We start from the raw sequence: 15209 nt of genomic DNA on the forward strand, positions 1-15209 counted from the left end.
TGTTTGTTTTGTTTTTGTTTTCCAGAAAAGAGGCACAGTTAGATGAAGAAGGACAGTTTCTTGTCAGAATAATATATGATGATTCTAAAACTTATGATTTGGTTGCTGCTGCAAGCAAAGTCCTCAGTAAGTTGAATGCGATGTTCCTTCTTTGGCTAAGTTACACGTAGAAGCCCAAAGGAATACATGAACCAACGTCCCATTGTAGCGCTGTGCAGGTTGTACACTGCACAATGGTGGGGGTAAGGCCCAGGCTACACGGAGTCCTGGTTCTCCTTTACAAGCTCTTTAGAGAATGGAGAAGCTCTCTGCACCCCCTCACAACAAGCCATCTGTTAAAGGAGGAAAAAAATATTGACACAATGTAACAGTAACTTCAGTTATGATGTTAACAACATACTAATTATGTTGTTAGTATGGATAGTATGGAGAAAATACTGTCCCCAAATCTCTCTTGCAATCATGGAGTCTGTTAGCTATTGGTAAAGGAAACGAGAAACTGAAGTGTACATCAGGGAAAGCTCATACAGAGTAGACCAAATTTAAAAACAGCTTCATGGGAAAAAAAAAATTTGTTCTCAGAGTTATTGTCATAATGCTTAATTTACAGTTAGGCTACAGTTTGGATAGAATAAAAAGACACGTTTTAGCTTTGGCAACTATAACAAAGAGCAAATATCTGTTACAGAAAACAAGAATTACAAAGAAAGTACAGTAAATTGTTAATAGTAAAAATATTCAGCCTCATTAGTAATCAAAACTGAAACAAATATGAAATAATTTTTTCATGCAAATTTGGTAATTTTTGAAAATGAAATGTTTAGTGTAGTCAAAAGTATAGTTAAAGGGGAAATTACGCACATTTTTCATCTGATGGTAAATTAAGACAACATTGTAGAGAATAATTTTGCACCATTACTTAGTCTCTTAAATAACTCTACAAACCCTTTAGGAATTTTTTGTAATTACTAGATTTATTTGCATTAAGATTTATGTATGTTTTCACTTCAGTATTACTTGTGTTATCAAAATTGGAAAAGTCTGAATTTCTATAGAGTAAATTGACTAAATAAATTGTTGTGTCCCATGTTAATGAGATAGCAATTAACATTGATATTATAGAAAAAAGTTTAAAGAGTTTAGGAAATATTAATAATTGAATGTTAAGAAAGAAAGCAGAGAATATTGGGGTACATACTATATGTAGCCAACTTATTAAATATATGTATTTACCTGAAGAAAACCATTTTTGCCACAATATTACGTCATGTGCATTCTTGATGATTTTCCTTCTGTAGTTTTCAGAAATAATAAGCTAATATATTAAGTATCTGTTTTAAAAAGCTAGAAATTAAGTAAGTAGTTTGTCGTGAAAGCTGAGAAACTGATTAATTTACATTTAAGTACAAATCTTACATGTCAATGTATTGTCTTAACAGATTTCATTGTGTTGTTCAGGCCAGAATTTTCTCTTGTGATCTATGTCTTCTTGTACAAAGACAGGATATTTTAACCTTTCTTATGCATCTATTTTCATTCTTCCCATTAGCAATATTCTAGCCGTAATTATGTTTTATTGTTGTTCTCTCAAACCTATAAAATAGATCTCAATGCCGGAGAAATCCTCCAAATGTTTGGGAAGATGTTTTTTGTCTTTTGTCAAGAATCTGGTTATGATACAATATTGCGTGTCCTGGGATCTAATGTCAGAGAATTTCTACAGGTAAGCAACTTGAGGTCCCGTACTTCAGAGTTCTGAGTCAGTGATTCTTAAGGAGAGGCTTTAGAATGCTTTTGCTCAGCCAACTAACTAGATGAGAATGTCTTCTTACCGAAGTGGAATCATAGTGACTTTTTCCAATTCATATGAAATTGTGGTTCTTGGGTGGTCTTGAATACATTTTAACATTTTTGTTTCATATTTTTTCTTTAACTTTTGGTTGCTGATCTCGAATATTCAAGTTGTAAATTAATGCTCTCTGAAAATCTCAACATGGCCTATTGTGATCTGTTTCACTGCCTCCTTTTTAATGGTTTAAGTGTGTATAATGTGGTCTTATTTTCTCTTTTAAGGTATTCCTAGTTTGTGTAGCATAATTAAATAGTATATCAGTATCTGTGAAGTGTGACCTGGGCTCAACATTTAGGAGAAAGCACGGTGGCTTTCAGGAGCTTTCAAAACAAGTGTGAGAAGAATTGCTCCCAGTTACATATTAATTAGCCTACTGTAGAAAGGAAACTAGGAAAGCGCTTCCAAAGTCAGTTTCAGGTGAAATGAAAGAACTAATGTTCCCAAAGGCCTTTGTCTTCTATTCTTGTTTAAATTACCTTAAAAGTTTTTACTAGTAAATTACACATTAGATGAGAGACTATTTTTGGATTGGCTGCCCTATTTTAAGCACAGGCATTTTGTAAAGACCCTCTTCTCGAATTGTGTTAAGGTTGAAAATTATGTGGTTGTTTATAAAGGATATTTCTACACTGGCTGCTGAAAGCAGCCAGATCTTGCTGGAAAATGATGTCAGTACAATACTAGCTGAACCCAAGCCCAGTTTTGAGGGAATGTAAACTACTTCCAATCCAGCTGCATTATTGATTTAACAGCCAAAATAAGAACTTTGGTGTTTAATCAAAATGTCTGCTGTTTACATAATGACATTTTTCGTACAAACTTAAAACAGCATTAAATCAAGATAGAAACTGGTTTGCAAGCCCCTGCCATGCATTTACAGAACTACTGATGTCAAAAAAACCTGCCACTTCCAAATGAAATAGCTGCCAGGAGATTTTTAAATTAAAGTTTAAAAGGCTGTATGTAAATGAGTTATTTTAAATGGATTAAAGTTTGATATTTAAACTATTGGGATTTTGGATTTTTGAATCATAATTCCATTTTTAATACTTTCATTGCCTTTTGGCACCTTATCGGTAGAGTTTCAATTTGTGATTCCTCTGTCTTAATTTTAAATTTTATTCTGAGTGGTCATGTCTGCATATGAAAACAACTATCCAAAGGATCTTACAAACATTTTTTTAACCTTTATTCATTGGCCTTCTGCTAAATTTGTAATGGCCCAGGAAGAGAGCAAGCAGCCTTTTGGTGCGTTTCTCTAGGTTCTAGAACTCCACCATCCAATAGGATAGCCACCAGCCACATGTGCCTGCTATGTATTTGAAGACTTTTTTGTATGTTTACTCATTTTTGACACAGACACACACATGGGTATGAGCAGGAGAGGGGAAGATAGAGAAAGAGACACAGAATCAGAAGACAGCTCCAGGTTCTGAGCTGTCAGCACAGGGCCCAAGGCAGGGCTTGAACCCATGAACCATGATACCATGACCCAAACCCATGAACCGTGAAATCATTATCTGAGCCGAAGTCAGACACTTAACCGACTGGACCACCCAGGCACCCCATTACTATATTTGAAATGTGATGTGCTATGTGTAAAATACACAGCAATTTCAAAGGCAGTACAAATAGAATACAAAATAGCTAATAAGCATTTCATATGAATTACATGTTAAAATGATAATATTTTGAATATATCGAGTTATATAAAATATATCATGAACATTAATTTGGCCTGTTTCTTTTTTCTTTTTTAAACATGGATGCTAAAATTTGAACATTGCACATGTGGCTAGTATTTGTGGCTTGTTTTTAGTGTCTATAATTGCGTTTTGTTCACTGGACAGTATTATTTTACAGACGCCTAGGTCCCTTCTCAAAGTCAATAGGCAGCTTTAGTTAATATGTCTTTAAGTTACATATGATTTTATTTGTCTCTTGGTGTGTGAAAAATGAAGAAACTAGAAAGTTAGAATACTGTGAAATGTTCACCAATATTATGTATTTTTTATCTAATTCTTTATTTTCCTGATTTTCAAATTGCATATCTTAACAGCAAATTGAATGCATTTAAATACTGCTTTTCTTCAAAGTAGGTATTTATCTTATGATTAAGCTATTTCCATAGAAATTAAATGAATATTTTTTCTTGTGTAAGTGATTATAAAATAAAGCCACTGATTTTCATAGTCTTAAAATCCTCATTCATATGTAAAATTTACATTTTTCATTATACCAATTAACAAAATATTATTTTTTTGTAGACATCAATCCTTCACTAAAGAGTACCATAAACTGGGTCTCATTTTAAAGAGAGTTTGGGGGAATCTGGATGGCTCAGTTGGTTGAGCGTCTGACTCTTGATTTTGGCTTGGTTCATGATTTCACGGTTCATGGCATCAAGCTCCCTATCAGGCTGACAGCATGGAGCCTGTTTGGAATTCTCTCCCTTGTTGGCATTTGGGCTCTCTCTCTCTCTCAAAATAAATAAATAAACATTAAAAAATAAATAAAGAGAGTTTAAAAACTTTTCTTTCTTTTTCATCCCTAATTTTAATCAGTAATCAAATCCTTAGAGTCTATTTCTTAAATACTGTATTTTGAGAATTCTACTACTTTTCCTCATGTCCTCTACACGTCTGTGGGAGGTATTTTTCTCTAGAGATCCGATGCTTACCCAGCCTCCCCTCAAGACTCTTCCAATCTCTTCTCCATTCTACTGGTTTTTCTGAAATGCAAATATATCTCATTATATTATTTTCTTGCTTAAACCCTTCCATGCTTTCCAATTACTCACTGGAAAATATAGAAAGTAATTAAAATAATCCCAGCTACTTACATACCCTATCCATCCTTCCTCTTCCTCTCCCCCAGTCTAGCCAAACAGAAACTCTTTTAGAATCTTTGTTTTTAATCTTTCTGTCTCTATCCCCTGAGCTTTTGCACCTGCTCTCCCCTTTGTCTAGAGCACTGTTACCGATGCTTTTCATCTAAATAAATTCTGTTTATCCTGCTGGTCATGCTACTTGTCCAGGAAGACACCACTCCTCTCTCCAGTGTCTGTCCTGAGTCAGGGCAATTGCTGTTGTCCATGTTTTCAGAATTTCTATTTCTCGTATTTCTAGCCCTCATGTTTCTCACACTGTATTATCATTTCCTGTTTGTTGGGCTGCAATGTAAACTTCATGGAGCCAGAGACCATGTATAATCTCTTAATGATGGTATCTCCATAGATACGGTCTATATCTGAGACTGAATAAATACCATTTTTGAAGACTGAAAAAATGAAGGTTTGCTTATTTCTACAAAAATAAGAAGCAAATACAACACGAGCTTAAGATTAATTCTTTTATTAAAGATAATGAAACTCATTTTGATGAGACTATATAACTATATTTAGAGATGAATTATAGTTTGAATTATCCATCACATGTGGACATGGCAAATTAGTGTTTACTAATTAATTTACAAGTTACATTATTTGTATCTATGGAAACTTTTAAAAGGATCATTCTAATATCTCCATTTGGAATTTCCAGGTAACAATAAAATAGCTACTGGACTTAAAGTGTGGGAAATCATTTGACCATGCCTTAGGCTGGGCAGCCCTGACCATTCATCATGGTTCTAAAGAGGATGTCCTTGGAAGTTGTCCGTCCTCAGCCTCTCAATTAAGAGTTTGACATCTATTATGTTTTTGCTTTTCTTGAAATAATTTTCAAAATTTCTGAAATTTGCCTTACCTTGAATCTGGGTGAGATTTGGTGATTATTTGACCAATAGAACATGGCAGTATTTTGACACTTCCGAGGCTTGTTCATAAGAAGTCTTTTAAGTTTGAACCTGAGTGTCTTCGAATAGTTGCTCTCGGAAGGACCCCTCCAGGACCCCAGCGGCATGAAATGAGAAGTCCAAGCCATATGGAGAGGTCATGTGTAGGCTCTCAGACATCAGCACTAGCTGAACTCCCAGCAAAGGGCCAACAACCACCCTCAGCCTTTTGCATGATCTGTCCTGGGAAAACAGCCTGGTAGAGCATTATGATGACACCATCCCCAGCTTCATCTGACTCCCACCCAAGGGCTTCCTGAGTCTAGAAAATTTCCAGAACCATGAGAGATATATTATTGTTTTAAGCCAATCAGTTTGGGGTGCTTTGACATGTAGGAATGCATAATGGGAACAGTACTCTGTATCTTGTTTTCCTCTTTATTTTTTATGTCTGTGTTACTACGTGTGTGTACACTTATATACATATATATGGATGAGTCAAGAGCTTTGAATGGACCATGTTTGATAAGAATACTATATAGCCTCGGGGAATGAAATCCAAGTCAATCTATAGCAGGGCTATGAATTCATTCTCAGTGGTGTCACATTATTACTGCATTCTATAGTCTACTTCCTCAGTAATTTTACAGAGGTAAAATGAAATTTCAATGAGCATGGAAAGCTGTCAGGGTTGATTACTGAAAAATAAATAAGTGAGCAATTTGCTATCTTAGAGACTAGCCAGGTTAAATTATGAGCTTGCTTAAATATGCATCAGAATCTCAGTTGAATATCAAATACATATTATGTTATTGTTTGCTGGAAATACCCATTCCTTCCCTAATTTTGGTATGGTGGCAGTTTCACTCATTCATTCTATTCATATATGTTAATGTTCAAGCACCTCTGTTCAGCGTACAGTAGGATTTTCTTCAACTTCATGTTGGCTCGAGGTTTTGGCTTCTAAAGCACAACGTTGTTACTTGGCCAGCCCACCAGGAGCAATGTGGGATTGATGATGGATCTAAAATTCTTCAATGTTTGTGCAAAGTGTTATTTTGGGAACGCTGAGGATTTTCCTGAACAGCTGTGAAATTCTAATACTTCCCTAAATTATTTATAATATTTCTTAGACAAAAATGCACCATTCATTTTATTTTTAACTTTTGAATTTCAAAAGGAACTATTTTTCTCAACAACCAAAATGCCAATTTCTATTACCTGCAATTCTAAAATTGACAAGTAAGGGAAGATGAGTATTTTGGAATGGTAACATTGTTTTCTCTTTGAATAACTGGTATATTTCCTCACAAAACAGCCAAGAGTTTTTTAAAACCTGAATTTGAAAGCAGTAGAATAAGTGAAAAATTTAAGCGGGTAATTTTATCACTATTTGTCTTTTTTTCTTTAACTGAAATATTTCACTTGAGAGGATAGTAGTGATAATTATATGTAGTTTTAACAGTATTACCAGTGAAATAATTTTAGTGACTCTGATATAATTTCTTTTTAAATAGACCCTTACATTATTTCTTTTAAAAAATATTCTCTGTATCTTTTCAGTTGGAAGGCTATTTCGCAGGAAGTAGCACCAAGAGGCAGAGGAATATCATTAAAGTGTTAACTTCTTACTTGTTCTGATCTCATGCTTTTCACACCCCAACCTTGGTTCTTCCCATTATATGAGGTTAAGTTTTCCACTTTATCTAGACCTTGCTTGTTTGAATTTTTTATGTTCAAATTCTAAAATGACTTAATTCTTATAAAATATGTTTCAAAGTGCATGCTGTTTATAAACAACTGTTGGGGTTGGTCATGTTTTTCAGAAATATAAGCAAAAACAATGGAAATACTTTATCTCATCCTCCTTCCTTTAAAAGAAAGAGTTTTGAAATGACTGATTTTGAAGATTTCTTCCCGATCTACACTTCAGTAATGTTCTCAAATAACACAGGCAACTCCCTTTTCCCCCTTCACTGGGATAAGGCTACTTAGAGACTGAAAAAAATCTCTCCTAAAACTTTCAAGGAAAGGACTTACTCCACCCACTTACGTGGATCATTTAGAGATTTTTCATTAGATGCCAAGGAAGGAGGGAAATGATGTAGTTAATTCTTGGAAACTTCTCCTCTGTAATTATGTATGAAGTTATTTTTACTGTGCATATTATATTATAGAGACAACTTGCATTTATTTTGAACCATTCCAAGATACGGAACCTCAAAGTATTTCTCAAAGGAATAATAAATTCTCATTTGTTTCCTAAATCTATGGATTGTACTAAATTCAGAACTCCAGCACAGTTGCCCAGGATGAGAGCACTAACTTTTCTTCTATAAATAAAAAATGCTAGGCGACAAGATGAATTGGACTTATGGATAGCAGAATTTCGGAGTAGAAAATGTATATTCATGTGACTTGTAGAAAAAGCAGTAAAATGATATCAAAACATCAGGAAGTGAACGGAAAACCTGACCAAACTTGTTGGCTTCTTGAGGGAAAATAGATGAATGGACTCGCTCTCTATCTGGTTTTTTTGTTTTTTTCTTCCCCAACATTGTAAAACTAAGAAGAATGAAGTCAGCCTATTGGAGGTTTGATTTATTGTATCCTGGGAATCTACTTTGGTGAAATACATGTATTTATGTTTTTTATGTCTATTTGTAACTGGCCATTCAGGTCTTTTTTTGTAATCCTACTCTCATGGGTACATTTAGAAATAAAATAGAACACCAATTTTAATATGAAACTCTTGCTCTCTCTCACATCGCTACAGCCATGTGAATGGATAACAAGCTTTCTATAGATAGAATTGGACAATGTGGGCAAGGTTTTCCCTTGGATTTTTTGAGAATGTTTTTTGTGGCCTTTGAGGTTGCTGCAAACAAGTACAATCTAGCTATGAAGAAGGCACATTCTTAGCAATATAACTGTACTCACAGGAAACCAATTTAATTTTTAAGCATGAATTCTATTTTTAATAACAGGCTGTGGTCATCACTTTAATTTTGAGAGAATAAAACCAAGCAAGGAAAGCTGTAACTGAAGAAATCCCAAGAGTATTTTTTATGTTAGATACGATCTAAAGAAAATCAATGTCACGTTAAGTGGTGTTAAATCTTTTATGCTCCAGGAAAGCACTTTACTTGTCCATTTAATTAATAGCAAATTCAATAAAACAGCAAATCTCTGGAGAGTTGGTTACCACAAAAACTCAAAAATGAACATTCTGACCTGGTGTGGTTTAGTGTCCCTCTTGCTTTGAAGTGACAAATTTTAAGCACGATTTTATTACCGAATTTAATACCTTAGTATTATAAGTATTTTTATGTAAATCTAAATGGGTCCACATTTTAAAAAATTTTTTAACCTTTATTTATTTTTGAGAGACAGAGAGAGAGAAAGAGACAGTGTGAGCAGGAGACGGACAGAGAGAGAGGGAGACACAGAATCTGAAGCTGACTCTAGGCTCCAAACGTCAGCACAGAGCCCAACGCGGGGCTCGAACTCATGAACTGCAAGGTCATGACCTTAACCAGAGTCAGACACTTAAAAATGACTGAGCAACTCAGGCACCCCAAAATGGGTCCGCATTTCAGGTGCAGTGCCTATCTTTGTGTGGCTCATGAGAAAATGGTTTTGAGCTATCCCAGCCAATCTCTGACCTTTGTTAGCATCAGCTGCTGCTATCAGAAATGGTGCCAATCGTTACTGCCTCACACCATCTGGTTAGCTGCATATAAAAATGTGTTAATGGTATAATATGATACAAGATGAAAATAGGTGAGTATGGAAATGATATTGGCATTGACTTACGATGTACTTAAACATTTTGTAGAGGAAATTTTGGGAAAAAAAATAAGATACATATTTTGAAGTTTTTGTTGGACTCAACTTCTTTTTTTCTTTGAAGTCAGCCACAGCACACTACCTAGGACTGACTATGTTAGGATGTTTCCTATAAATGCAGCAGATAGCTAATTTTTACTTTGTAAGAAATGGAAATGAGTATCAAATATTCTCACCAGATTTTCTGTCACATTTTTTTGCAACACCAGTAGTATTAGAAGGGATCTGGAAGGAAGAGTTATTACATCTTCCCTTTTCAGGGAAGAATTTTCATGCAGAAAATTTATAAGAAGAACTTCGTACTACTTAAGTAAAACATTTTTAGGCCTTCAGAGGCTTGTCATTTATATGAACTTTCCAATACTTTGTGTCTGCCATTTTGGATTCCTTTTATATGGCAATAGCAACCTCTAGAGGCAATCAGGATGAACTGAAATTTTTGTCAAGAGGTGGCCTGATTTGATTATAACAGACGTAATTTTTAGAAAGGAACAAGACTACCAAGCATGAAGGCAATTAAAAAAGGAAACAGATTCACTCAATTGAGAAGACTGCTAAAACATTTATCTGAACCAGAATGTCAACCTTTCATGACCTAGCTTAGGACTTTTCTTCACTTTGAAGTTTTTGCACCCCACTCTTTCAGTCCGAGTTATTGGCTCCCATATTTAATGCATCAAAAACCACTTTGGACATTTGTTAGTGATATGAACTGTGAGCTGCTTAAAGTCAAGGTTCACATCATGAAGATTTGTATCTGAGCCTCTAGCCTGCCCCCCAGCCTGCACCACATACAGTTTATAATATATAATGCATATGAAATAATTCTCTAGAATGAATGAATCATTGAATGGAGAGGAGAGAAAATTAAACCACAATGCCATTGGTGTCCTGGTGGAATATTTCTCAAATTTGGGCACCCACGTAGCCACTTTGTATTCATTCCTAATATCTTACTAGATAACTTCTGTTTCACTAAATCGACCTCTTTGAGACCTTGAACTAGACCTATAGTTCAATTTTGGCCTATCTCCAGCATCTTCTTTTTTGATGCATTCTTTTAGGCTCATGGCATTCTGAAACCATTTTATTTCACCCATTTGTCCTTAGTGATAATCACCAGTTATTCTTAGATTAGTATTTGCTTGGTATATTAGTTTTTATTGCTACCATAACAAATTACCACAGATGCTAAGTGCCTAAAACAACACAAATTTATTATCCTATATTTTTACAGGTCCAAGTCCATTAAGGTCTCACTAGATAATCATGAAGGTGCCAGCAGGACTATGTTCCTTTATGTAGTTTCTAGGGGATAATTGTTTCCTTGCTCATTTAGGTATTGACGATTCAGTTCCATGCTGTTATGGGGCCGAGGACAATGCCATGATTTAAATCAAAGTCTACTTAATTCTAAAGCTACCTTGCTCTTAATTCTTATACCAGGCTATGCTGTGTGTATCCTACCATATATGTGTAACACACACACACACACACACACACACACACTCACATTATGAACTATTATTTGAAAAACCAGTGGTTTTTCAAAACCATTGAAAAACCAAAAACCATGGACTAAGGAAAACATATCGTTTGCACCATTTCTCCTGGTGATCTTTACACAAATGAGTTTTGTGTATTAGTGAGTACACTAATGGGGAGTTTGGCAAGTTCTATTAATGGAAAAGCTGCAAGCACAGAAAATGTTTATCAGTAAATTTATTTGTTTTACTTTTCCAAGATTCAATTCCAAAAGATAATCATTTCACAGGTCATCTGTGAAGCTATATCTTGAATGGAGGCTCCTAATGAATATGAAGCAGTCTGCTACTTTAATTTAGAAAATGTTAATTCTAAAATATTACTTCACAAAGTAGTATGCTTATATTTTCATGTGCTTATCACTCTGATATAGTTTTTGAGTGAATTATTTTTAGCATTGTAATGTAAACAGGATAATATGTGCTCACTTTTGGCATCCATACTGATCATCATAACATCCATAAACAACTTCTAATTCCTATAAATATGCATATCTTTGCTTTAGCCCATTATTTTTGCATCTCACTTGTTTATTTATTCTCCTTTATTATTTTTTTAATAATAAGTCTTTTTTAAATGTTTATTTATTCTTGAGAGAGTCACAGCATGAGTGGGGGAGGGGCAGAAGCAGAATCTGAAGCAGGCTCCAGGCTTTGAGCTGTCAGCACAGAGCCCAATGTAGGTCTCAAAACCACGAACTGTGAGATCATGAACTGAGCTGAAGTCGGACTCTTAACCAACTGAGTCTCCTAGATGCCCCTGTTTATCCTTGTTTAAAATGCATTAGCTGATAATAGGCTCAGAGCTTATATTAATTATGCTACTTTAGCCTTAAGTTCTCTCTATGGTTCTTGCCTTATAGTTGTCTCGGTGCACAAGAGAACGCTGTGCTATGTGAATGTTTACTCAGTCAACCCACCAATTCATGTCAGATTTGAGCTTTGTTTCCTTATCTTGCATTCTCAAAGTCTGTTGCCATTGTGGAAGCATCATTCATTCTTCTCATTTCCTTTTTATTACAGAATCTTGATGCTCTGCATGACCACCTGGCTACTATCTACCCAGGAATGCGTGCACCTTCCTTTAGGTGCACCGATGCAGAAAAGGGCAAAGGACTCATTCTGCACTACTACTCAGAGAGAGAAGGACTTCAGGATATCGTCATCGGAATCATCAAAACAGTAGCTCAACAAATACATGGCACTGAAATAGACATGAAGGTAATGGTCAGTAATGGAGGCTCTTCTGAACACACCTGACATACAGAATATTAAACATGTCCCTCTGTGAATTTACCTTTAGTTGTCACCGCTAGTGGACCTCACCAGAGATAGATACACGAGCCATAACAGTGCTATACCAGCAATATTCTATATTTGGCCTTGGAAGTCATTATACAGGATATTTTTTCCTTATGGCAGCAGAAATCTCTTTCCAGTTATACATTGCTTAAGGCAACGTGAAGCCTACTTTGCATTTCCTGTGAACGCGCACCAGCTGGGTAGCAGAAGGAGTAGTGACTGGTGAAGCTGTAGCCTTAGAATACAGAAAACCCAGAATGTGCATGGCCAAATTCTAAGATAACATATAAGATTAGATATTGGTTTACTGATCATTGTTTCTTTGTAGATTTTTCTTTGTTCATGAAATAATAGTTGGAAGCTTTCATTTTGTGATCTAAAAGTTTTGCTTTTTTTTTTTTTTTTTAATTAGATTACTTGGTGAAAGAAGTCAGGTCTTTAAAAATTTGTTACTATTGGTAAAACATGCTCTAAGCTTTGAGTGATGATATCAGGGAACTGCTGCAACATCTGTGTAATAAACATTGTTTTTCTCTCTCTTTGACCCTACAGTCTGTCCCAGTCACCTGCTCCTTGTGTTTCCAGCACGTTCAGCCTTAGGAGCCCTTTTTCAGTTGCTCGAAATTCGAGAAAATTAGGGAGAGGGATATCCTATTTCAATTTTTTTTCTTTAGGACCATTTCTTAGATGTCAGAGTTATGTTTTAGCACATATGAGAAGTCCAAACTTTAAATACAATATTATACAAAATAACAATTGTAACATTTAACTTGATTATATTGGAAAAGTGTCCCATATATTTAATCTAGTAATGTCATGTTAGATTCTGTGGTTTTCCTTCTTTTAAGAGTTGGTGTCAATTCTTAATGTGACACTTGTGGGTGAGTCTCAGGTGCGTCCTTAGTTTTTCGACTACTAGAAAGTAAGACTCCGTGTAACGTGACATTATCAAAACCAGAGACATTTAAAACTTAAAACCTTGGGTGAAGAATCAAGATTTGTCTGTGACTAGGAATCTCACTATGCCTTTCATTTCTAAGTTTTGATCCTGACACCAAACCACCTCATTTATGTTCAATGAGCCTTTATCAGGGTCTTTTAGCATACTGTGTCGAGTCTTGTTTTTATGTTTTGTTTCGTTTTGTTTGTTTTTCACTTAGGCAGGTTGAGCAAGAGACAAGAACATAGAAACTTTAAGAAAAAACACAAATTAGGGCACACTTGGATATTGCAGTTGTATGGTTATTAGTGGATTTGGCATGGAAGGCTGGCAGCCATTAGCACACTTTATATAAAATTCAAGATTTTACTTAATTATGGTTTACTTTATACAATATTTTGTTGCCTTGTCACCTTCATTTATTTAAGTACTCCAACACAGACTTCTGGAATATTTTCATTTTGAGTTATATTTTGTCTATTTAATTTTTGTCAAAGACACTTTTAATTTCCTGAGGTATTCTACGTAAGCTTAACGAGTCCAGGGCTACCAGAATATTTAACTACTTAAAGAATATTATACCATGTCAAGAAGTGATATACCAATAAGAGCTTGAAAATATGATCAGAAAAGCAGTTCATTTAGGGGCACCTGGGTGGCTCAGATGATTAAGTATCTTACTTTGGCTCAGGTCATGATTTCACAGTTTATGAGTCAAGTCCCATGTTGGGCTCTGTGCTGACAGCTCGGAGCCTGGATCCTGCTTCAGATTCTGTGGCTCTATCTCTCTCTGCTCCTCCACTGCTCATACTCTGTCTCTGTCTCTGTCTCTCTGTCTCTCTTTCTATCTGTCTCTCTCAAAAATAAATAAACATTATACAAACTTTTTTGAAGAAAGCAGTTCATTTTGACAATTTAATCAAAGCAAAGGAACAAAATTGAGGAATTAATTAGTAAATTTAGGCCGCATATGATTCAGTTCCTGTAGCTAAAATGGAATCAGAGCAGTCCACAAAACTGGGCTTGAATTTTAAGATTGAGTCTTATTATGGTTTGTGGGGTGTTCACTGTACAATTGTACCTGGCTTAGTGGGCTGAGCCTACCAGGACAAGGGAGTATTTTTCTCCTAATTCTATCAAAGAGGCCATCTGGGCTGCTAAAGGATTGATACCAGATTTGCAATTTTATTGTAAGTAATTATTCAGTCTTCAAACTGCATAAGTCAATGTTCAGAAATAGTTTCCTATTTAAGATATGTATAGCATTTGCATATATTCATATTTTTAAACTAACTCCTTAAATGCAATTCTCATGATCACTTTCTTAGGCATTTAGGATTTTAAGTAAACTGAAATGCAGACAATTAACATCATCTCCCTGTTTGAAAAATCCAGGTTATTCAGCAAAGAAATGAAGAATGTGATCATACTCAATTTTTAATTGAAGAAAAAGAGTCAAAAGAAGAAGATTTTTATGAAGATCTTGATAGATTTGAAGAAAACGGTACCCAGGAATCACGCATCAGCCCATATACCTTCTGCAAAGCTTTTCCTTTCCACATAATATTCGACCGGGACCTGGTGGTTACTCAGTGTGGCAATGCCATTTACAGAGTGCTTCCCCAGGTAAAATGACATCACACTTCCTCGAGGCCTGAGACAAAGGCTCTAAAGTTGCAGTTGTTATATGTGGTCACTGACTCACTTAACACATTGACTATATATCGTGCAATGTGCAGCGTATCAGATACCACATAAGTTTTTTAAACTAAGCTCAGTGTATTTGAGCATACTGCAACTTTCCCCAGAACAACTATTTACTATTTTTCTGTCTTAATCACTCACAGGGACAGTGGGGAAATTACATTGGAATGCTATTTTTTTAATGAGAAAATGGGCAACTTTCTAGTAGTAAGCAACTCCCCTACCAAATGATTATGATTTTCTA

The 15209-nt window shown here is 35.2% G+C and overlaps 1 protein-coding gene across 1 annotated transcript in view; it reads left to right on the top strand.

The window, feature by feature from the left end:
• The window catches only part of GUCY1B1 (guanylate cyclase 1 soluble subunit beta 1), a 43273-nt gene that overhangs the window by 16649 nt on the left and 11415 nt on the right, over positions 1-15209 (top strand). The window contains exons 3-6 of the mRNA XM_077770954.1: positions 26-126; positions 1605-1723; positions 12043-12240; positions 14657-14887. Coding sequence (XP_077627080.1) covers positions 26-126; positions 1605-1723; positions 12043-12240; positions 14657-14887 — 649 coding nt within the window. The remainder of the gene's footprint in view (positions 1-25; positions 127-1604; positions 1724-12042; positions 12241-14656; positions 14888-15209) is intronic.

This window comes from Crocuta crocuta, unplaced genomic scaffold (assembly GCF_008692635.1).
Source record: "Crocuta crocuta isolate KB4526 unplaced genomic scaffold, BGI_CrCroc_1.0 scaffold166, whole genome shotgun sequence".
NCBI classification, from domain to species: domain Eukaryota; kingdom Metazoa; phylum Chordata; class Mammalia; order Carnivora; family Hyaenidae; genus Crocuta; species Crocuta crocuta.